Genomic DNA, 22,137 nt, shown 5'->3' with positions numbered 1-22,137 from the left:
GAAGCACAACAAAAACAATCTACAAAAGCAAGTTTCAGCGTAATGATATGCTAAGAAAAAAAATTCAAAGGTAGACATATAAAGTTATGTTCTATCATTTCATTTTTTTTTTTGGATCTCATCATTTTATGAGTTTATAATTTTTTTTGAATATTTTTCGAGCATATTATTTTTCTATTACGCTTGCCTGACAGAGACAATCTACAAATTAATTTGACGCGTTGGCATAATTATAATAAAATTCAAGTTTTTAAAATTTTGTAATATATATATATATATATAGGATTATATTATGCTGCACAAGTATAATTTTGTTTAACGTTTTTTTTTTGTATATAAAATTTAAGGTTTAGAGAGAAACTCGGTTCAAACCGAACCACCGAAGTCCGGTCGAGAACGTGCCATCTATGATTTACCCCATCACTATGGCGATATAAGAAGGCCGCCTCTAGGGTTTTGCATTGCCGACTCTGCTCCTCCATCGCACCTGCAAAGACGCAGACGTAGTGGAAGAAAGGAAAGAGGTCCTCGGCATCTAACACGATGGGGTTAGTTTTTTCTCCGCAATATCTGATACTATTATTTGTTTTTAGCCTTAATGAGAAGCACGAACACAAATGTATGGAGCACGTTGCTGTCAGTTGGCCATGTTGTTTGGTTTCCTCCTTGTACCGAGATTCTTGGATTATGTTTAGGTGGTTTCTTTTGTTTGAAACATTGGAGTACGTTCTGTGGCTAAAGATTAGATTTTTGAAAGGTACTGGAAGTGATAGCTGGAGAGGATATATGGCAGGTGTTAGTTATCTATTATGGCTATCGAATTGATGAGGTTACTGGTGGTAGGGTGCTTCATTTGCATTTTTGGGATTCGCTACTAGCAACTCTATAAGTCCGTATAACTGGACCGTTAACAGTCTATTATCTTGCATAAATTGATCATTTGTCTTGGTCCAGATCTTGTAAATCTATATGGAAAGTCAGATGACGAATTGTAAATGTGTGGGCGGTAAACTCCCATATCTGGCTTTTATTACTGAGAAACATGGCTTTGTAGGAAAATTACAGTGTATTGTTATCCATTGAATAGTTGTGTAGTGTTCACTGATGATTGTTTTTTATTAACTAATGTGTATGATGTTCTGTCTTTCATATTATTTTCGTAAGCCTACCAGGTTAAGGTATCTTTGTCTTGTTCATACTGTAAGTTAACAAAAAAATCAGTTTTGGTTATTTTGGTGGTTGGTCCTGCATTATTTGCTTAACTGATACTGCCATTCTTAACTTGATTGTGGTTCCAAATTTATTGTCCATGTAGCTATATTGTCTTGGAACATGATTTCTATGATTTTGGCTGTCCATATCATAAATTGATAAAGTTATTTGGGTATTTTTATGAGAGATGTTTTTAATTTTGGCCTTGATTAGAAGATGTTGAAGATATGCATTTTCTGGCAACTAGAAAAATATTTTGGCCTCCAATTTGTTTGTAATTCACCAGCTTTTGATGCTGACTCTTAAATGTGCACTGAAGATGATAATAGACTTGCTCTAAGATAACAAGAAGCACAAACCAAGTTTAGTTTTTGCCACTTCAGTCATCACAGAGAGTAAACATGTTTGTTTGAATTGAGTTTTTTCCTGCTCAATTGTAAGCGATGTCGCAGGAAAACTCGTGGTATGGGAGCTGGGCGCAAGCTCAAAACTCACAGGAGGCGTCAAAGATGGGCAGACAAGTCATACAAGAAAAGTCATCTGGGCAATGAGTGGAAGAAGCCCTTTGCTGGATCATCACATGCCAAGGGTATAGTCCTCGAGAAGATGTAAGCAACATCCTACTTAATATTTCTTTCAGTTTACTGCTGCTCATGCTTGGAGTACTATATTACATTGCCTCTTGCAGAGGTATTGAAGCTAAGCAGCCCAACTCTGCTATCAGAAAATGTGCTAGAGTTCAGCTGATTAAGAACGGGAAGAAAATTGCAGCTTTTGTTCCTAATGATGGTTGCTTAAATTACATTGAAGAAAATGTGAGTTGCATCTATCTATTTGTTCTGATTGTCATCTAGCTTTTTCAGAAGAATCAACTAATCCCCTGCCACCATTCTGCAATAATTGCTATGCACATAACTTAGTTCTTACAATATCCATAAAGTTGCACCCAAACTAAAAGATCAGTATACCTATGTTATTAGTATTATTATTATTTTGAATATAAAATATTGAATCACTTCGAGTCAATTAATTTTAAGGCTATTGCACTAGTTACACTTTGTTGTTAAGTTCTTTGTTTGTGTGCTTTGTAGAAGCTTACAAGACTATTCTTCATTTTTCCCGCAGGATGAAGTCTTGATTGCTGGTTTTGGGCGTAAGGGTCATGCTGTGGGTGATATTCCTGGAGTCAGATTCAAGGTGGTGAAGGTCTCGGGAGTGTCCTTGTTGGCGCTTTTCAAGGAGAAGAAGGAGAAGCCTCGGTCTTAAGTCATTAATGAGTTTCTGATCAACCAATTTCTGTTAGGTTTGTTTGGACAATTATTCTTGAACTTGCTACCTGATGTAGACCTGAAATTTTCATTTTGCATGAGCTCCCAAGTTTTTCATCTTTATGCAAAAAGTAGAACTTGTGAAAATAATCATCATCATTCAAAAATCTAGAACAACTTATAGTTATTCTGTGATGTTTCCTATCTGATGAATTGTGATTCAGGTGAAGTGAAGATACAATATTGTGGGAACACTTTAGTGAGCTTGTTTGAATGAATTGCCGTCTTGGACGAGCTTGTGTGAATGAATATTGTTTGATATTTAGACGCTTTAACTGAACACTTAGGAAGCCAATCTATTCCATCTATGTTGCCATTTCCATCTTTTCCGTTTGTATGCTTGTGAATATTACTTGAGAGAAATTTTAATCAAAACTTTGCTAATTCACAAAAACAACTTATTTCTGCTGAAGAATTAAAGATAGGGAATAAGGGGAATCTTTTTTGTCTCTCTATTTGAAATTTAATAGATCACAACCATAGCATAAGGCCATAGTCCCTTTCTTTGATTCTTTACAGTGGCAAAAGATGAATACGTTCATCTTCAACGTCCCTATCAATCTGTCTCAGGATCAATACGAAGAAAATAAATCACAGACGACTATTAGTCTTTAGAATAATAACTAACACTTAAGGAAAGTATTTATCTCGATTTTTATCGAGATTCGAACTTCAAAATTCATGACACAATGGATGAGTGTCAAATTATTATTATTTAAGAATTTATAATTCAATCTTCAACTATGATGTATTTATGTATTTATAAGGATTTTTATTTTAAATGAGACACATAATTATGAGATATTGAGCTCTAAGTTTCTAAATTGTCATTAAATTGTCTGCGGTAAACCCTTTCTAATTTATTTTAAAGGTTGATGGAAATTTTTATGGACCGAGTTGGTTCAGATTTTATGTTAACTGGCCGAGTATTTTTCTAAAAACAAGTATGCTTATGAATTATTGAACACTTTTAGTAAAAGATTATCCTAACATTCAAAATGAGGTTAAAACATATTATCATGGTATTATGAAGTTATTGTCGTGCCCTAAGAGAATCATTATCTGATAAACAGATAGCATTTCTCCTCTTAGTATAATATGCAGCTCACAAGGTTGGATAAAAAACACAACTGAAAATATAAAGTAAACCTTTAAACTTAAAATAATTTGACTGCAAGTCAACCCGGTTTGACACAACAACATCAAAACAAATACAAGAAATTACAAGGTTAAACTCCATACAAAAGATATATATTACACATACAAGTCCAAAACTAATGATACGAGTGGAAGCAGGGTTATCTCAAGGTTCCATGAGATCCTAGGTCAAAATTTTTTATAGACCTTTAACAAATTTATAAAAAAGTAATATTTTTCCTCAAACTTTTTCATTCAGACTTGGGGCCGACAACGACGGATTCAAATTTTTATTTTAAAAAATAAAATATTAATTTAAAAATAGATTTTATAAAAAATTTAGTTTTTTTAACTTTGAGATATAAAATTATTATTAAATTTAGTTTGACTATTACCTGCACAAATATAATAAGAAAATAAAAAAATATATTAATTTTGATTTGAACCAATTAATTTAAATAGTAATAATGAACCAATATAATAAATCAAATAAGTACATTTTAAGAGTATTTTAAAAACTATGAATCATATTTTATAATTTTTTAAGTGCATAAATCATATTTGTGATGATAATAATTTGCTTGCACAAAAAAAAAATGGAAAAAAAATTACTTGCAATTGTTAATAATTTTCCAACGATGTTTACATCCATAATCTATTCCATCCTTAATTTATCATTTATACAAAATAATAAATAATATTTTGAGGAAGAATAAAAAGAGCGAAAAAAATATTACCAAATAAAGAAGAAGAATGATATCTTGTTAGATAATAGAAAATCACAATAGGGAAAAATGTAAAGCATCAATGAGAAAACGAGTCATCGAGGATACGAGATCATCAACTACTATAAAATGGGATGAAAAAATAAAATAAAATTTGGTCTTATATTTAACTAGATAGAATTTTACGATCAGGAAATATAACAATTATAATTAATATGTAATTAATTGATAGTCGTCATTGGAACTAATTAATGAGTGCTGGAGCGGAAATAAAGTTGGGTTAATCAAAGCGTGGAGCAAAATCTAAACGTGGAGCTACAATAAATGATTTTAAATGACATACATTTTGAAGCGTCCGTATGCGGTAAAATTAAAGTGTTACGTGCACGCACGGCGTGATGCATGTTGTTCTATCGGATACAAATTTTAATCATTAAATTTGTTTGAGTTTTTTTTTTAATAATAATAGGCCCCAATATTATAGGGCCCAAGGTATAGGCCTTAAGACTTGAGTCAGACATGAGTGGAAGTAATAATGAAAGAAGTTGTTTGATGTGACATGTGATTAGTAGACAAGATCTTTAACTGACTTCATAAATTCTTTGTCTATTCCCTGACGAAAGAAAATCAGTACAAAGGGTGGTGAGTATGGATGACTCAATGGATAATAGACAGATAATGCATGAACATAATATATTTAGAAATTCAAAGGTATATATTCTTATGGGGAAATAATAGCAAAGATAATAGTTATATCATAGTAAATGCCCATACATAAACTAATATGTTTACGCAGATAAGCCGACTAGAGGGGGTGAATAACCATGTAATAAAATAGAATAATCTTTTTCTTTTCAAACTTAGCAAGGATATAAGTTAGTTACGCACAAGCAATTAATATTAAAGAAATAATAACAACTTAAAAGAAGAGAGACGCAATAATTACTTGATTACAATTTAGGTGGTTGTTAATCCAAGGCAGTTGAAATCTCAATGAAAATATCCTTCGTTGAAAGTGAACAAGCTTTTTACACTCTTTGAAAGCTCAGAAAAAAACTATGAGTTGATTACTAGAGTTGTTGTTTAATTCCTAGCTCCAGTACAAAGGGTGGTGAATACGGATGACTCAATGGATAATAGACAGATAGTGCATAAACATAATATATTTAGAAATTCAAAGGTATACATTCTTATGGGGAAATAATAACAAAGATAATAGTTATATCATAGTAAATGCCCATACATAAACTCATATGTTTACGCAGATAGGCCGACTAGAGGAGGTGAATAACCTTGTAATAAAATAGAATAATCTTTTTCTTTTCAAACTTAGCAAGGATATAAGTTAGTTACGCGCAAGCAATTAATATTAAAGAAATAATAACAACAAGAAGAGAGACGCAATAATTACTTGATTATAATTTAGGTGGTTGTTAATCCAAGGCAGTTGAAATCTCAATGAAAATCTCCTTCGTTGAAAGTGGACAAGCTTCTTACACTCTTTGAAAGCTCAGAAAAAAACTATGAGTTGATTACTAGAGTTGTTGTTTAATTCCTAGCTCCAGGAGTCTTTTTATAGTTCCTGGAAAAATTTATTCGTTGCTCGAAGGTCCTTTCAAGTAGGTCCAAGGTGCCTTCTATAAGATAACTTTTATTCGTCGAATATAAAACTTTATTTTTGGCTAACGGGTATTAAAGGCGTCTTTAATATGCTTAAAGGCGCCTTCCATAAGGCATTGAAGGCGCCTTCCACAAGGTTGATCAACTTTCAGCTGGTCTTCTTCGCGTGGATGATGCTTCGGTTATCTAGAGTACCTGAACACAACTCCAACCTTCTCCTCGAGCAGGCTTCTGTTCCGACTTCTCGTCCCTCAGAAGCGTCGTACGCGTCCTTCTCGCTCCACCGGCATACTCTTCCACAGCTTCTCATCTCTTAGATGCACCGAGCCGATCAACTTGATTCTCATATCATCCTTCTCGTCCGTTGCATCTTCCGCTCGACTTCTTGTGCTCCTAAGTTCCTGTAAGCTTAGACACAAGACATCAAGCACAAACAGGACCTAACTTAACTTGGTTGATTACATCAAAACTATTACGGAGTACTTACAATCTCCTCCTTTTTGATGTATATCAACCCAAGTTTAAACTAGGGTTAAAAAAAAAAAGGTAAAATAACATGGAAATAATTGCAATTAATAAATATGTTATGCAAGTGATAAATATGTAAAGTTAAAACACTTAATATACAAATATATATATATTTTAATTCCCTTAGACTTAATCTATAATTCTCCCCCCTTTGATCATATTAAAAATAGGGGTAAGAATCATAATTGTTACACAAACAGTGACTAACACATAGAAAAATTCTAGGAATTATTTTTCAAAAAATCTAAATTTTGACGAATTAAAAACTAGTTTTTGAAAAAAAAAATATTTTTTATTGTTGAAAAAATTTGAAAATTTTTGTCACGGTTAAACATACTGATCTAAAATAGTGATAAAATTTTCACGAATAAACATTGATCCAGTGGTAAGAGGAGGGGGCCCGCCCGACAGAAGGTCAAAATGGTCAACACCCGGCAGACGTTCGACCGGGCGGGTTACCTTCTTGATCAGCAGAAGGATTAGCCGACCCGACATCTTGACAGCTTGGCCTGATGCCGAGTTTCCGACGCTCATAAGGTAAAGCGGGAAGAAACAGAGGTCGAGCGGCTATCACGCTCGGCTAACAGTAGACATGGGCACTGTCCGAGTGGGCATCCGCCTGGAGGCCTTCAGCCAGCGTTCCTCCACTCGACCCAGGAAAGGTACTAGTCGAGTGGTTCCTCCGCTCGACCGGGGAAATGTGTTATCCGAGCGGTTCCTACGCTCGGCTCGGTAAAGGACAAAGGGAGCAGTTGGCGATATCTTCCTAGGAACTATGTCGCCGACAAGAGGCATGGTCTGCGGCATGATCAGACAGAGAATCGTATGGGGGAAACTTTCACTGTCACGTCAGAGATATTCTCGTGCTATTAAAGTACGGTGTCCTGCACGCTTTCCTGACACATTCATTCCAGGTATGCTTTGAGGAGCGTGCACACCTCGGGGAGCGTGCACGCGCCTCTGGGGAGGCCTATAAGGACTCCCAGACGTCGATGGAGGTATGCGCTGTTATTTACTGTAGCTACAGTTCTCATTTCTTCTTCGCTCTACTTCTTTCTGTCGGAGATTTGACTTAAGCGTCGGAGGGCCATTGCCGGGGAACCCCTCCCCGGCTCGGCACTGTATTTGCAGGTTCACGGCGACAAAGGATCTACATCTTTGGAGTCTTCGGCCAGTCAACAGGAGCGCCACGTCCCTAACGTCCATCGACTCAGCACTCGGACAGGATCAAATTGGCACCGTCTGTGGGAACGCACCTGAATCCGAGTTAAGAAGATGGAAGAAGCTGGACGCCAGCACACCGTGATGCTCTCTCAAGAAGAACTTGACGCGCTCGTACAGGCACGAGCAGCCAAGATAATAGAGCAGCAATAGAAGGCGCTAGCCGAGTGGCTGGCGCAACAAGCAACTTCAGCATCTGGAGGCCGAGCGACGCACGAGGACCGGCCGAAACAGCTCTCCATATGGGGTCAAAACAAAGGCTCGACCGATACACAAGAAGAGGCGTCGCCCGCCCCGATCCCATTTCATCGGGCCTTGTTTCAGACGCCCTCTGAGATCGCGCAAGCGAATCGAGACCGGTCTTCCTCAGACGAAGCTCCCGCTCGGGATGCAAGAAAGGGCAAAGCGCCCCGAGCTGACACATCACCCGAGCGGATCAACTGCCAATTCTCCGAAGTAATTTTGCAGGATCCTCTGCCAAGGCACTACGCACCCTTGGCGATCGGTGAGTACAACGGGTCGACTGACCCAGACGACCACCTCGGCAAGTTCGACAACGCGGTAACCCTTCATCAGTACACGGATGGAGTTAAGTGCCGAGTCTTCCTCACTACTTTGTCCGGCTCAGCACAATGTTGGTTTCGAAGATTGTCGGACGGATCGATTCAGTGCTTCAAAGATTTCCGAACGGCTTTCCTCAACCACTTCGCGAGCAGCAGGCGCTATCAGAAGACCAGCATCAGTCTGTTCTCTATGAAGCAAGGGCCTAGAGAGACTCTACGGGCCTACATTCAGCGCTTCAACTAGGCGGCCATGGATATCCCCGCAGTCTCATCCGAAACTATGATGCATGTCTTCACCCAAGGGCTCATCGACGGGGACTTCTTCCAATCGCTCATCAGGAAGTCATCCCGCAATTACGACCATATGCTAAAGAAGGCCAGCGAGTATATCAACATAGAGGAAGCCCGGCGTAGGGCTGTAAATGAACCAAGTGTTCGTGAACAAGCTTAGTGTTCGGCTTGGTAAGAGTTTGTTTATGTTCGTTCAATATACATAAGATTAATTAAACAAACAAACTTAAACAGCTCGTTAAGCTAAACAAACAAGCTTGAACATATATGTGTTCAGCTCGTTAACGTTCGTGAACAACGTTCGTGAACAATGTTCATGAACCATATTTATTAATAAAACTCTTTTCAATATGCTAAATAAATAATAAAATAAAATAAATAAATAAATTTAAATTATCAATCATAATAGCCAATCAAACAATTAAAAGTTTCAAACAATCAAACAAACTTGAATTGAGAGCTTGATAACATTTAAACGAACCAAGCTCAAACCAAGCTCAAGCCAAGCTTGAATTGAGAGCTTGATAACATCTAAACAAACCAAACTCAAGCCAAGCTTCAAACAAGCTCAAGCTCATAAAAAATAAACCAAGCCAAGTTTGAACACTCATTTCAAAAGCTTGGTTCATTTTAAACTCGGCTCGACTCGGTTATCTTATCAAATAAGCTTAAACACCCCAAAGCTCGGCTCGGCTCGGCTCGGCTCAGCTTGTTTACAGCCCTACCCAGGCGACCCAAAGGAAAGAAGCGCCATCAGAACCTGCTGTGCACGCCGAATGGAGGCCGCCGACCAGCCATCAGCCTCCAAGAGGGCCCTGAGTCGATATGGCACGACCACATCCGGAAGCAAGGTCACACGCCGTCCAGCACGTCTCGGCCGAACTACCAAGTCCCAAGGGAAAGGTATGAACTTCTATGTTCTGTGCCTTCCATCAATCCGCCACCCACAACACCCGAGACTGCCGCGGAGTTCCTGCGGTCGCCTAGCCAACTCCCAGGAGTTATCGCCGTCGATCGCCTTCCCCCGAACTGCGATATCAGCGGAAGAGTGCCAAACGACGAGAGGAGATCAGGCGATCACCCGAGCGGCGACATCATCATCAAGCAAGGAGTGATGAACGCACTCCAGCCTCACGCAGGCAAGTCGGGCACTCCGCTCGGGAGGAAGAAAACCGGAGCAATGCCGCTCGGGGTGAAATTAACATAATAGCTGGTGGACCAACTAGCGGAGACTCCAACCGAGCCCGAAAGTCGTATGCCAGACGACTGGAGATCCATGCTGTAGGATGCAGCCAAAAGAGGATGAACGGGCCTGAGATTAGCTTTGGTCCCAGGGATCTTGATGGGATCGAAGTGCCGCACGACGCTACCTTCATCATCCGTGCGGTAATCGCCAACTACACTATTCATCGCATATTTATTGATACAGGGAGCTTGGTCAACATCATCTTCAAAAAGGCCTTCGACCAGCTCTAGATAGACCGGACCGAGTTGCTACCAATGACAACCCCTTTGTACGGGTTCACCGGCAACAAAGTCCAGCCGATCGGTCAGACAAGGTTGGCTATATCACTTGGAGAGGAATTGCTCCGAAGGACCAGGACCACTACCTTCATCGTCGTGGATGCCCCATCATCCTATAACGTCATCCTGGGCAGACCGACCCTCAACGAATTCCAGGCAGTAGTCTCGACCTATTGCCAGAAGATTAAGTTCCCCGTGGAAGACCGGTTGGAGAAGTCAAAGGAGACCAACTGGCTGCTCGGCATTGCTACATCGAGATGGTGAAGGCGGAGGTTAAGTCCGCTCAGAAACCTCCTCAACACGAGGTAAATGCCATAACTGAAAAACCTCCTACTCTAGTTTATGAAGAGAAAGAAGAGGTGAGGATACACCCTAGCCGGGCGGAGGCAACGACTTTCGTAGCAGCCGACCTGCAAGCTGAGCAGAAGGCCAAGCTGATCAGATGTCTTCAGCGAAATCATGATGTCTTCGCCTGGTCCACGCATGAACTACCCGGCGTTTCCCCGAGTATAGCACAGCATGAGCTTCACGTCCGACCGGATGCAAGGCTAGTGAAGTAAAGGAAAAGGGATTTCAACACCGAGCAGAATCAGATCATCCGAGCTAAGGTAGAGAGGCTTTTGGAGGTCGGCCATATCAGAGAGGTCCAGTTCCCGAGTTGGCTTGCGAATATGGTGCTAGTCTCAAAGCTGAACAACAAGTGGAGGGTCTGCATCGACTTTCGAGACCTCAACAAGGCCTGCCCAAAGGATTTCTACCCACTACCCCGGATCGACCAGGTAGTGGACTCTATAGCTAGGTGCGAGCTGATATGCATGCTGGACGCGTATCAGGGGTACTACCAAGTGCCGCTCACCTGGGAGGACCAAGAAAAGGTGAGCTTCATCACAGCGGATGACACCTATTGCTACAATGTAATGTCGTTCGGACTAAAGAATGCTGGGGCTACTTACCAAAGGCTCATGAATAAGGTGTTCTAGCAGCAAATCGGACGAAACATGGAAGTATATGTCGATGATATACTCATTAAGTCTCTCCGAGCTGCTGACCTCTGCGCAGATATAGAAGAAACTTGTCAGACGCTCCGCGCATATAGAATCAAGCGAACCCGAGCAAATGTCTATTCAGCGCAAAAGGTGGGGAATTCCTCGGCTACATCGTCACCGAGCGGGACATCGAGGCGAACCCTAGTAAGGTAAAGGCGTTGCAAGACATGCTGCCACCAAGAAATTTGAAGGAAACTCAACGCCTCACCGGTCGGATAACTGCCTTATCTCGATTCATCTCCAAGTCTGTCGACTGGAGCCTCCCTTTTTTCAAGATACTGCGCCAAGCTACCAAATTCCAATGGGACAAGGAGTACGACAAGGCGTTTGAAGAACTAAAAGCATATCTGAGTTCTCTGCCTGTATTGGCTAAGCGAGCTACCAACGAGCCACTTTGCATTTATTTATCCTAGACCGAGCACGCTGTCGGCTCGGTGTTGATACGATCGAATGGCGAGGAACAATCAGTGTACTTCCTGAGCCATATCTTAAAAGATGCTGAATCCCGCTACACTGGTCTCGAGAAACTTACCTTTGCGCTGGTGCTCGCCGCTCGGAAGCTTCAACTATACTTCCTCGCGCATACAATCATAGTAATGATAAACAACCATCTGGGTCGAGTCCTCCTCGGACGGCTAATCAAATGGGCAACGGAGCTTAGTGAGTTTGATATACAGTATCATCCCCAAACGACCATCAAGGCACAATCCTTGGCAGACTTTGTCACCGAAGTACAGAATCCCGATCCAGAGGCCACTTGGAGAATATATGTGGATGGATCGTCCACTCGGCAAGGGAGTGAAGTCGGTGTACTATTGATCTCCACTCAGGAAGAACGGATGCATCTGTCCGTTCGGCTAGAATATCGGGCAACTAATAACGAGGCCTAATACGAGGTGGTCATAGCAGGCTTGCAAGCCGCTCGGCATGTCAGAGCAATCAGGGTCTTGATTCACTCGGACTCCCAGTTAGCCGCTCAGCAACTCGCTGGGACATTTGAGATAAGCAGCACCCGACTCAAGCTCTACGTCGAAGCCTTTGAAAGGTTAAAAGCCCACTTTCGGGAGGTGATTATTCAAAAGATACCCTGAACGGAAAATCAAGTGGCAGACAAGCTGGCCAAGCTAGCTAGCTCCATATCGCCTATTGTCATATCGCAGCCGATCGAGCAGGTATCTCTGGTGGCACACATTGATCGGATGGAGGGACTCGCCTTCCCAAACGATTGGAGGACAACACTAATAGCGATCAGGAATTACACCATCCGATCAGGAGGAAGCCCACCTGTTGAGAAGGAGGGTGGGAATATTCACGCTAATTGGGGATCAACTGTATAAGAAAGTCTTCTCCCGACCCTTACTCAAGTGTGTCGGGCTAGAAGACATCGAGTACATTCTGTTGGATCAAAAAGAATTTAGATATCTCCACAATTACATGATATTGTCCACTTTGGGCTTAAGCCTTCATGGTTTTGTTCTTGGGCTCTCCCCCAAAAGGCCTCATGCCAATGGAGATATCTTTCTCTTTATAAACCTATGATCTTTCTCGTGTGTTTTCAATATGGGACTATGTTTGCAACCTTGCAACACCAATAATCCCCCCTCAAACGAAGGACCACAGGATTTCCATGTCTGATCCTCGACCCACCAGGTCTTCCTGCCCCTCGGTCCACCCGACCTACTAGGACATCCTTGCCTAGCCGCAACTAGGACTTCCTGCCTGGTGTCTGGTCCTCTGAATCCAAACATAGGAGCACTCACTTTCTTTGTTCGAGGTTAATATTGTACCCACATGGCTCAATCAGACCATAGCTCTTGTGCACAGTCGGCGGTTAAACTTTCTGGCAGTCCAGGCTCTGATACCAATTGAAGGATCGAAAAAAATTTAGATATCTCCACAATTACATGATATTGTCCACTTTGGGCCTAAGCCCTCATGGTTTTGCTCTTGGACTCTCCCCAAAAGGCCTCTGGAGATATCTTTCTCTTTATAAACACATGATCTTTCTCATGTATTTCTAATATGAGACTATGTTTACAACCTTGCAACACCAACACATTCTACAGGAGGTGCATCAAGGAACTTGCGGAGAGCACCCGGGCGGCCAGTCGTTGGCCAGGAAGATACTGCTGGCCGAGTATTTTTGGCCAACACTCCAAGCGGATGCCGCTCGGACAGTGTCCACATGCCTGTCCTGCCAGAGGTATCACAACTTTGTTGGTGCAATCATGCCCTAGATGTTTTCAATGTGTTGACAACTATTTAAGTTTAGGTTAATATGTTTGGATCTAGCGTGTGCTGTAAGTTTTGCAGGAAGAAGTCCAAGAAGGTCGAGTACCGGAGTCTTGGCAGGAAAAGTCCTTGCAGGTCAGAAGACCGGATGTAAGACAAGAGAAGTCCAAGAAGGTCGAGGACCGGAGTCTTGGCAAGAAAGTCCAGGGATGCGTTCATCTGGCACAAGATATTAGTTGGGAAACCAGCAAGGTAAATCGATTGAAGCGCATAATTATGGAACAGAATACTGTTGAATCGATCAGCCGATCGATTGGAGGAAACCAATCGATCGGCCGATCGATTGATAGCCTCTGCGCGAGAGCACAGAAGGAACTTGGATCGATCCGTTGATCAATTGGAGGAATCCAATCGATCGGTCGATCGATTCACATGTATTCTACGCAAGAACACAGTGCGAACCTGGATTGATCAGCCGATCGATTGGAGATAACCAATCGATCGATCGATCGATTCAGAAGGTTTCTGCACGAAGGAGCAGTGCGATTTTGAATTAATCAGTCGATCGATTAGAGGTAACCAATCGATTGGTCGATCGATTGAATCCACTTCTGTACCTATGAAATATGCGGCATAAACGATCCAGTGTTGGCCCAATCGATCGTGACAATGCTCAACGGCTATATTTGAATCAATTGGAGATGTGCTCAATCGATCGACGACGACGATCACGTGAGAAACAACTACTTTTGAAGACAAATAAAAAAGGGAGATACACTATAGCAAATACAACACTTGAATACTTATTGTGCTAAGCAAAAAGAGAGCTCTCTAAGTGATTTCAAAGCAAAAGATTTTGAGTCTCTTCCTCCTAAGCCTAGATCTCATCTTGTAAGAGGAAGAGGCAACCTTGTAAAGGTTTCTCCACATTTGTTTGTGATAACGAGAAGGAGAAGTTCATATTGGAGCTTGATTATGTGGGTGCGTGCCTTGGATTAGTCACCTCGAGAATGTGGAGATCAAGTAAACCAAAGAGTTAGCATTGTTTTCTTATTTTTCTTGTCTTTCATGTCTCTTTATTTGCTTCCACTAACAAGTTGTAGGTGAAAAATCGAAGAAAGGCTATTCACCCCCTCTAGCCATACGCAAAGGTCCTATCAAACCTCTCACACCGACCCACAGAAGAGATGACGACGTCCACAATATCTTGCTCGTTCGACCGGTGGGGCATGGATATAGTGGGGCCCTTCCCCATGACAACCGACCAACGAAAGTTTGGCCTGCTTGTCGCGGTAGACTACTCCAAATGGGTCGAGGCCGAGCCGATCGCAAGAATAACCGAACAGATGGTTCAGAAATTCATCTGGCAGCACATCATATGTCGGTTCGGAATTCCGCATCGGCTCGTCTCCGACAATGGGAGACAGTTCGTCGAGCAACGTCTCGGAGAATGGTGCGAAGGATACAGGATTCAGTAGGCCTTTACTTCCGTGGGGTATCCCCAGAGCAACGGGCAAGCTGAAGTCGCCAATCAGGAAATTCTGCGAATTCTTCGAGTTCGGCTCAACCACGTCGGAGGCAGCTGGGCGAACGAGCTTCCGGGCGTGCTATGGGCAATTTGCACGACCCCAAAAGAGGGGACGGGAGTGACACCGTTTCACTTAGTCTATGGAGGTGAAGCGATCGTCCCTGTTGAAGTTGGAATCGAATCCGATCGTCTACAGTAGTACAGCGAAGAGAACGTCGGGCGGAGACTCCTGGAGCTGGACTTAGTGGACGAAGCATGCGCTAAAGCAGTCGTCCGGCTGATGGCTTACCGACAGAGGACGCGCTAGAACTACAACAGGCGGGTAATACCTAGATCTTTTCAGGTTGAGAACTTCGTATGGAAAAAGGTGAAGCCGGTCGGGGATGTCACCAAGCTGAAGGCTTCTTGGGCTGGACCCTTCAAGGTCATGGGAAAGCTCCAGTCGGATGCTTATTATCTAGAAAACGAGGACGGGTGGAGGCTAGAGCGTCCATGGAGTGCAAACCACCTCCAGCCGTACCGAGTTGGGTGAAAGATGCGTTGATGTAACTAATACCATGTAATCTTTGCTTTCTGCGTCCTTCGGCTGCAGGATTAAAAGCTAAAGCAAAGGTTTACAAAGTTATTGCCGAGCGGCCAACCCGCCTTGAAGATCGTCGAACGGCGACGTTAAATCCTAGAGTCGGAGCGGCGACTATAAAAACTCCGCCTTGAAGACTGTCGAGCTGCGACGTTAAACCCTAGAGTCGGAGCGGCGACTATAAAAACCCCGCCTTGAAGACAGTCGAGTGGCGACGTTAAACCCTAGAGTCGGAGCGGCGATTATAAAAACCGACTATAAAAACCCCGCCTTGAAGACCGTCGAGCGGCGATGTTAAACTCTAGAGTCGGAGCGGTGACTATAAAAACCTCGCCTTGAAGACCGTCGAGCAGCGACGTTAAACCCCGACCTTAGAAAATTGCCTAACGTATACACTAAAATTGAAGTCGAGAGGCAACTCTAAACCTCGGAGGTATGATCCTAAGTGAATACTTCAATAATGGCATGAGCACCACAGCCGAGCGGGACTACGCATTCAAATACTTGGCAAGCAAACAACATATGAAGAGGGCGCAAAATGATTTTATTAATAAGCGCTGCCGAGCGGCAGGATTACAGTTAAGACTTCAAAAAACTCTACTGACCTCTTGCTCACTCGATGTATTCAAAGACCTTGTCGAGGATGGATTCAAGAAGTTGGACGCAATTCATGTCTTTATCAGATAGGGCCTCGGAGACATGCCCATTCGTCTTCAGTTGGCTGAGTGTCGCCTCTATCGCCATCTCAAACGATCGGATGATCCGATCGGCCGCCTTCCCCATGAACTGGTCCGAGTGGAGGTACTGTTGCTTCAGGACCGCGAAGCGACTCGGCTCGGCCTCTTGATAGGTCCTCAAAGAGGTGCGCAAAGCCTCTAATTCCTCTTCGAGGCGCTTCATTTGGCCTTGAAGTTCAGCCTCCTTGGCCGACCGGCCCTCTCGCTCAGCATATAGAGAGTCCTTGGCCTTCTTCAGATCTTCGGCCAACTGTCGGGCTTGTTTATTCTTTTCTTCTAGATCGGCGACGACGCACTGCTTCCTTGTAGTGGCCAGATCGAGTTTCCGATCGTAAGTCTTCAGTTGAGCCTCGATCTGACTCAGCCTACTGGCATGTTCGGCCGATTTCTGCTGCTCCTCCGTGAGAAGTTGTTGGGTCCTCTCCAGCTTGGCCTTCAGCCGAGCGGACGGCAGTCCCCGGGAGGAAGAGCCTTCTCCAGAAATTTTGAGCTTCTTCAGCTCATCTTCCACCTATGCCAACCGCTGGCACATGGCGATGCTCTCCACCCAGTACTACAAACAAATATTAGTGCAGATCGGATAAAATTTATGAAGTGATAGATGAGAGAACTAACCCCGATGGACATCTCCAGATGACTGTGGGCCAGTGTGCCTGGGGACTTCATGGCCGCTTGCGCCCTCGCCTCCTCCCAGACGTGTCCGAGCGGACCCCGGATGTAGACTTGATGTTGGGGAGATTCGGTCTGGTCGCCTAGCGCGTGAAGATCCTCGGTCGACAGACGAAGGGTGGCGGTGACGAATCGTCTCTCGCCCGGCGCCGATTGGGCAGAGGTAGACGGACAGGAGGATTGGGCAGGACGAACGGGATGAATGGCTGAGTGGGTTATCTTTCGCCCGACCGGAGGAAGGGAGGTGAGTGGCTGAACGACGAGCGGCTCTTGCAGCTCAGCCACAAACAAAGTCCGATCGGAGGAAGTAGTCTCCACTGTTACGGGGGCCGGGGACGGGACGCCTCCCTCCGCAGGGGCTTGAATGGCTGAAGTAGCGGATTGGGACGACACCTCCGTTCGGTGCCTCTTGTGGGAGAGCGGAATTTCGTCACCCGAGGACCCCGATCCCTCAATAGGAATGACGGGCGGCAAGCCGTGAACCGAGCTTGGTTCGGTTGCCGCTCCTACGCTGGGAGTCCATTCGGCAGTCCCATCGCCCGTAGTTGTGTTTTCTCCAGTAGTTGTAGTTTCCCCAGCCGTGCCCTCTTGCGAGCTGGCCGGGGTCAAGCCGAGCCACTCCATCTCCTTGGCAGCAGCCGCCTCGATCTCGACCTGCTTGGCCTTCATTATTCCGGCAACTCGGGCGTGCATTATAATGTCAGCTGCAAAAGAAAAACAGAATCAGTTAGACTCAAAAGAAGAAGGTTTAAGAAATTTTATACCTAGGTTGCTCGGGAGCTGCACTCGGCTCGGACTCATCCCGAAGATGTACATTACGCCCTCGGGAAGCAATTTGTGAATATCAAACTTCAGCCTGGCCAACATGTTGGCTACGTGGAGGTAATCTGGCTGAGTCTTGTATCTCTTCAGCTCGGGCGGAGGTGGCAGAGCGGTCTGCTATTAAGTGCGGAAGCTTGGCCGCTCGGAGAGTCTAATGTAGAAGAAATACTCCTTCCAGTGCTTGTTGGAGGAGGGCATTCTATCGAAGAAGACCAAGCCAATGCGGGATTGGAATAGGTAGGTGTCCAGCTCGGACTATTTGGGGTAGTAGAAGTAATGGAAGACCCGAGGGGTCAGCAGAATGCTATGCACTTTGAATAACAAAACTACCCCACATAACAATCGGTAGGAGTTGAGGACGAGCTGGGCGAGCGGGATGCGAAAAAAATTACAAACTTCGGTTATGAACGGATGAATAGGAAATCGGAGACCGGCCACAAACTGGTCCCGAAAGAAGCAAATAGTGTCGGTCGGTGGGTTATGTGGCCGATCGAAAGGTCCGGCCAGGACAATCTCGTGGTTGGGCGGGAGGTCAAAAGCATTGATAAAATGTGTCGCGTCGCCCCGCATCAAACATGGTCTCCATGGTGGTGTACCAGGGACCAGGGGCCGGGTCGACTGGCTGGGAGGAACTGGCCATTGTTGGAAAACAGAGAAAGAGAAGGATTTGCTAAGGGGGTCGACGAAAAATCAAAGAAGGGTCGACATGGGGCTCGCTAAATGGGATGACGGAACACCGAAAAACGGTAAAGGCCAGGAGAAAAGACAAGGAAACAGAAGTTAAAGCTTACAGGAAAATGGATTGTCGGAGGAGAAAGCTGGGAGTCGCTGGAACGCTGGAAGCAAGCAGAGTTGCCGAAGCAAGTGGTCGAAGAGTAGAAACAGAACGCGAAGGAAGAAGCGGTGACGCTGAAGCTTTATAAAGATGGGTGCGGTCGATCGGGGTCGTCCGATCTAGGTCACAGGAATCGGAGCGCACATCCGACAGTTGAATTCAAACTGTCAAATGTCACATCAGCAGCTGTCACTCCAGACATGCGGTGACTACGCCAACGACACGTGGCGTCATCCCACATGATGCCATTTAATGGGTGCATGCTCAGCCTTAATGGAGAGGATTTACACGCATCACGAGGAGATTTGGACGGCGTCAACATTAGCTGATCGACCTACGCCCCTCCGACAGAGGTAAGGAAAAGTATCCAAAATAGCCAAGTGCAAAGGCACGAATCGCCGACCGGGAGAGAAAGATCAGTCCTATGGAGACCGAGCGGGATCCCACTCATTTAATGGCTGACCTGCCAACCACTCGCCAGGCTATTTGTCCAGTCAGTTGGACTTTCAGCCTCCTTCGACTAGACTTGAAGGGAAAGCATGTGATCCGGTGGTAAGAGGAGGGGGCCTTCCCGGCAGAAGGTCAAAATGGTCAACACCCGGCAGACGTTCGACTGGGCGGATTACCTTCCTGATCAGCAGAAGGATTAGCCGACCCGGCATCTCGACAGCTCGGCTTGACGCCGAGTTTCCGACACTCATAAGGCAAAGCAGGAAGAAACGGAGGCCGAGCGGCCATCCCGCTCGGCTAACAGTAGACATGGCCACTGTCTGAGCGGGCATCCGCCTGGAGGCCTTCAGTCGGCGTTCCTCCGCTCGGCCCGGGAAAGGTACTAGCCGAGCGGTTCCTCCACTCGGGCGGGGAAAGGTGCTAGCCGAGCGGTTCCTACGCTCGACCCGGTAAAGGACAAAGGGAGCAGTTGGCGATATCTTCCTAGGAACTAGTGCCGCCGACAAGAGGCATGGGCGGTGGCATGATCAGACAGAGAATCGTACGGGGGAAACTTCCACTGTCACGTCAGAGATATGCTCATGCTATTAAAGTATGACGTCCTGCACGCTTTCTGACACATCCATTCCAGGTATGCTTTGAGGAGCGTGCACACCTTAGGGAGCGTGCACACGCCTCTGGAGAGCCCTATATAAGGACCTCCAGACGTCGATGGAGGTATGCGCTATTATTCACTATAGCTACAGTTCTCATTTCTTCTTCGCTCTACTTCTTTCTGCCGGATATTTGACTTGAGCGTCGGAGGGTCATCGCCGGGGAAGCCCTCCCCGGCTCGACACTGTGTTTGCAGGTTCACGTCGGCAAAGGATCTACGTCTTTGGAGTCTTCGACCAGTCAACAGGAGCGCCACGTCCTCAACGCCCATCGACTCAACACTCGGACATGATCAAACATAATTAATATAGACAGTAATAAATTATTTTACACAAAGAGACGTATTTGTAAAGAAAAATGCTTAATAAATAGATTTTGAATTCTAAAATTCTTGTAACTTTTTCTCATAATATAAAACAGAAATTATATCTTTAGAAAAATTAAATTTTCAAAGTTTGACTTTTTGAGAATTTTTAATATTAAAAATTAATATTTTGGTAAAAAATTTATAGAAAATTCATTAACAGATAAAAAATTTAAATTTTTCTCTACAGATAAGTAATAATAAAATGTTTTTTCACGAAAAATTGAGATCTAATTAATTTCGAAGAGAAAGAATATGAAACAATTTATTTGAAAAGATTTGATAATTTAAGCATGCAAATAAAATATTAAGGTAAATGCATGAAAATTTAATATAAGTATGATTTTGAAACCCAATATAGATTTCTATCTATTGAATTAATCAAATATTTTCTAGAAATAAATTTTCTAGTTATTTTTTTAATTTGACTCTTATGATATTTGAAATATCAATTTAGCCCTTGATAGTTCCTATAATTTTAAATATGTGTGCATAACTGATTTTTTCATGTTTTCTATTTGACTTTTTAATTTTTCATTTTTAATTTTTAACTTGTCGAAATCTTCTAATTGATAAAATTTTGCTAAAGTTTCTTTTAATTCTAAGTTTTCCTTTAATAATTTTTCATTTTCAGTTTCTAATTAACAGGAATTCTTAGAAAGCATCTTAATGAACTTGTATAATTTGTCAGGAGGTAGAGATCGTATCTGACTTACATTGTCAAATTCATTATCCGATACTCCCCCTGTATTCTTGCTTCCTTCTGAAGTGGCTCCTCGTTCGTCGATGCTCTCGATGCTCATTTTAGATGAGCTCGCTTCGTTTTCTTTTTGGTGACTTGCCATCAATGCAAGTCTGGCGTAGGTTTCAATTTTTAATTTTGATGATGAAGTTTCATCCCACGTCGCCTTTAGATTTTTGTGTTTTGTCTGGGTCGGTCCTTTATTATTTTCCTTATCCTTCAGTTTTGGGCAATGATCTTTTATATACCATATTTCTTGGCAGTTATAACATCTCACATTTCATTTGCTTCGTGAATGTTTCTTAGCCTATGACTTGTTAAATTTGTTAGTTTTAAGGAATTTACTAAATTTGCTTACCATAAATGCAACCTTGTCTTCGTCAAGCGATATGTCTGAATCTATTTCATCTTTCTGGTTAGTTTTCAGTACTACGTTTTGAGTTGTCTTTTCTTCTTTATTTTTTAGGCCTACACATCTTGATTCGTAAAGTTCAAAAGTAAAAAACAAATTTTCTAAGCTACTAGCCTCGAGGTCTTTAGAGATATAAAATTGTTGGGTTCGGAGCGCAGCGGAAGACATATAATGAATCATGGATCTTTCGTGGTACATATAGTTTTGCACAAAATTATATAAAACATACCTCGAGTCCTCGATAGGTGTGAATAATATCACGGACAAATAAGACAGATAAGAGCCCCACGTGTGACTCCTCTAGCGGTATCCACGCGCACTAGATCATGAACTTGACACGATCCGTTAGGTGCTAGCCACTTGTATCGACAAAGTCTTGGAAGCACTACCGATCTCTTCCGGTGGAAGACGAAGTTGACGAAGGAGAAACGGAGAGAATGAAATCCTTACTTTGATTCTTTCGGAGGATGGCTATTTATAGCTTCCAAGGAATACGAAGAGTTAAGCTTTCAATTAATTCATCATTTATGATCTTCATTAATAAGGAAGATGAAGAGTTATAGGCTCCATAAATTCTTCATTTATAACCTTCATTATGATAACTATTCAAATTCTTCATTAATTATCATTATGATGACTCTTCAAATTCTCCATTAATCATCATGATTATGGATATTCGAATTCTCTCTTCTTTGTATCAAATAAATCCATATTTGATCTTGATTTTGACTAGCTTCCGATACCATTGTTCATGTCTACGTGCTATACGTGCGACCCTCTAGGTTTTATACACGAAGGCAGTGTAAATCCATACACAGACTAAGGTAACCGTCTAGCAACAGTTTTTAGCCACCCAACGCGATAAAATTAATATCAGTCATAAACTGTAAACCACTATGAACCGATTACTGTGTAAT

At 43.1% G+C, this 22,137-nt stretch overlaps 1 protein-coding gene across 1 annotated transcript; it reads left to right on the top strand.

Annotated features, from left to right (window-relative positions):
* Positions 1–391: 391 nt before the first annotated feature.
* On the top strand, positions 392–2,785 carry LOC122016436 (40S ribosomal protein S23). Its single transcript, XM_042573736.1, has 4 exons — positions 392–548; positions 1,665–1,820; positions 1,901–2,027; positions 2,338–2,785. Exons 1-4 carry the CDS (start codon positions 544–546, stop codon positions 2,476–2,478), a joined length of 429 nt encoding a protein of 142 aa, XP_042429670.1. The 5' UTR covers positions 392–543; the 3' UTR covers positions 2,479–2,785.
* Positions 2,786–22,137: the final 19,352 nt, after the last annotated feature.

This window comes from Zingiber officinale, chromosome 8B (assembly GCF_018446385.1).
Source record: "Zingiber officinale cultivar Zhangliang chromosome 8B, Zo_v1.1, whole genome shotgun sequence".
Classification (NCBI taxonomy): Eukaryota; Viridiplantae; Streptophyta; class Magnoliopsida; order Zingiberales; family Zingiberaceae; genus Zingiber; species Zingiber officinale.
The sequence above is the reverse complement of the archived record's forward strand: the minus strand, read 5'-3'. Positions and strand labels throughout refer to the sequence as shown.

What these genes read in the sequence shown, in the direction of transcription:
- LOC122016436 (XM_042573736.1), top strand. An exon ending in GGTATAGTCCTCGAGAAGAT is followed by an intron (nt 1,821 to 1,900) that starts GTAAGCAACATC and finishes TGCCTCTTGCAG; the next exon opens with AGGTATTGAAGCTAAGCAGC. An exon ending in TAAATTACATTGAAGAAAAT is followed by an intron (nt 2,028 to 2,337) that starts GTGAGTTGCATC and finishes TTTTTCCCGCAG; the next exon opens with GATGAAGTCTTGATTGCTGG.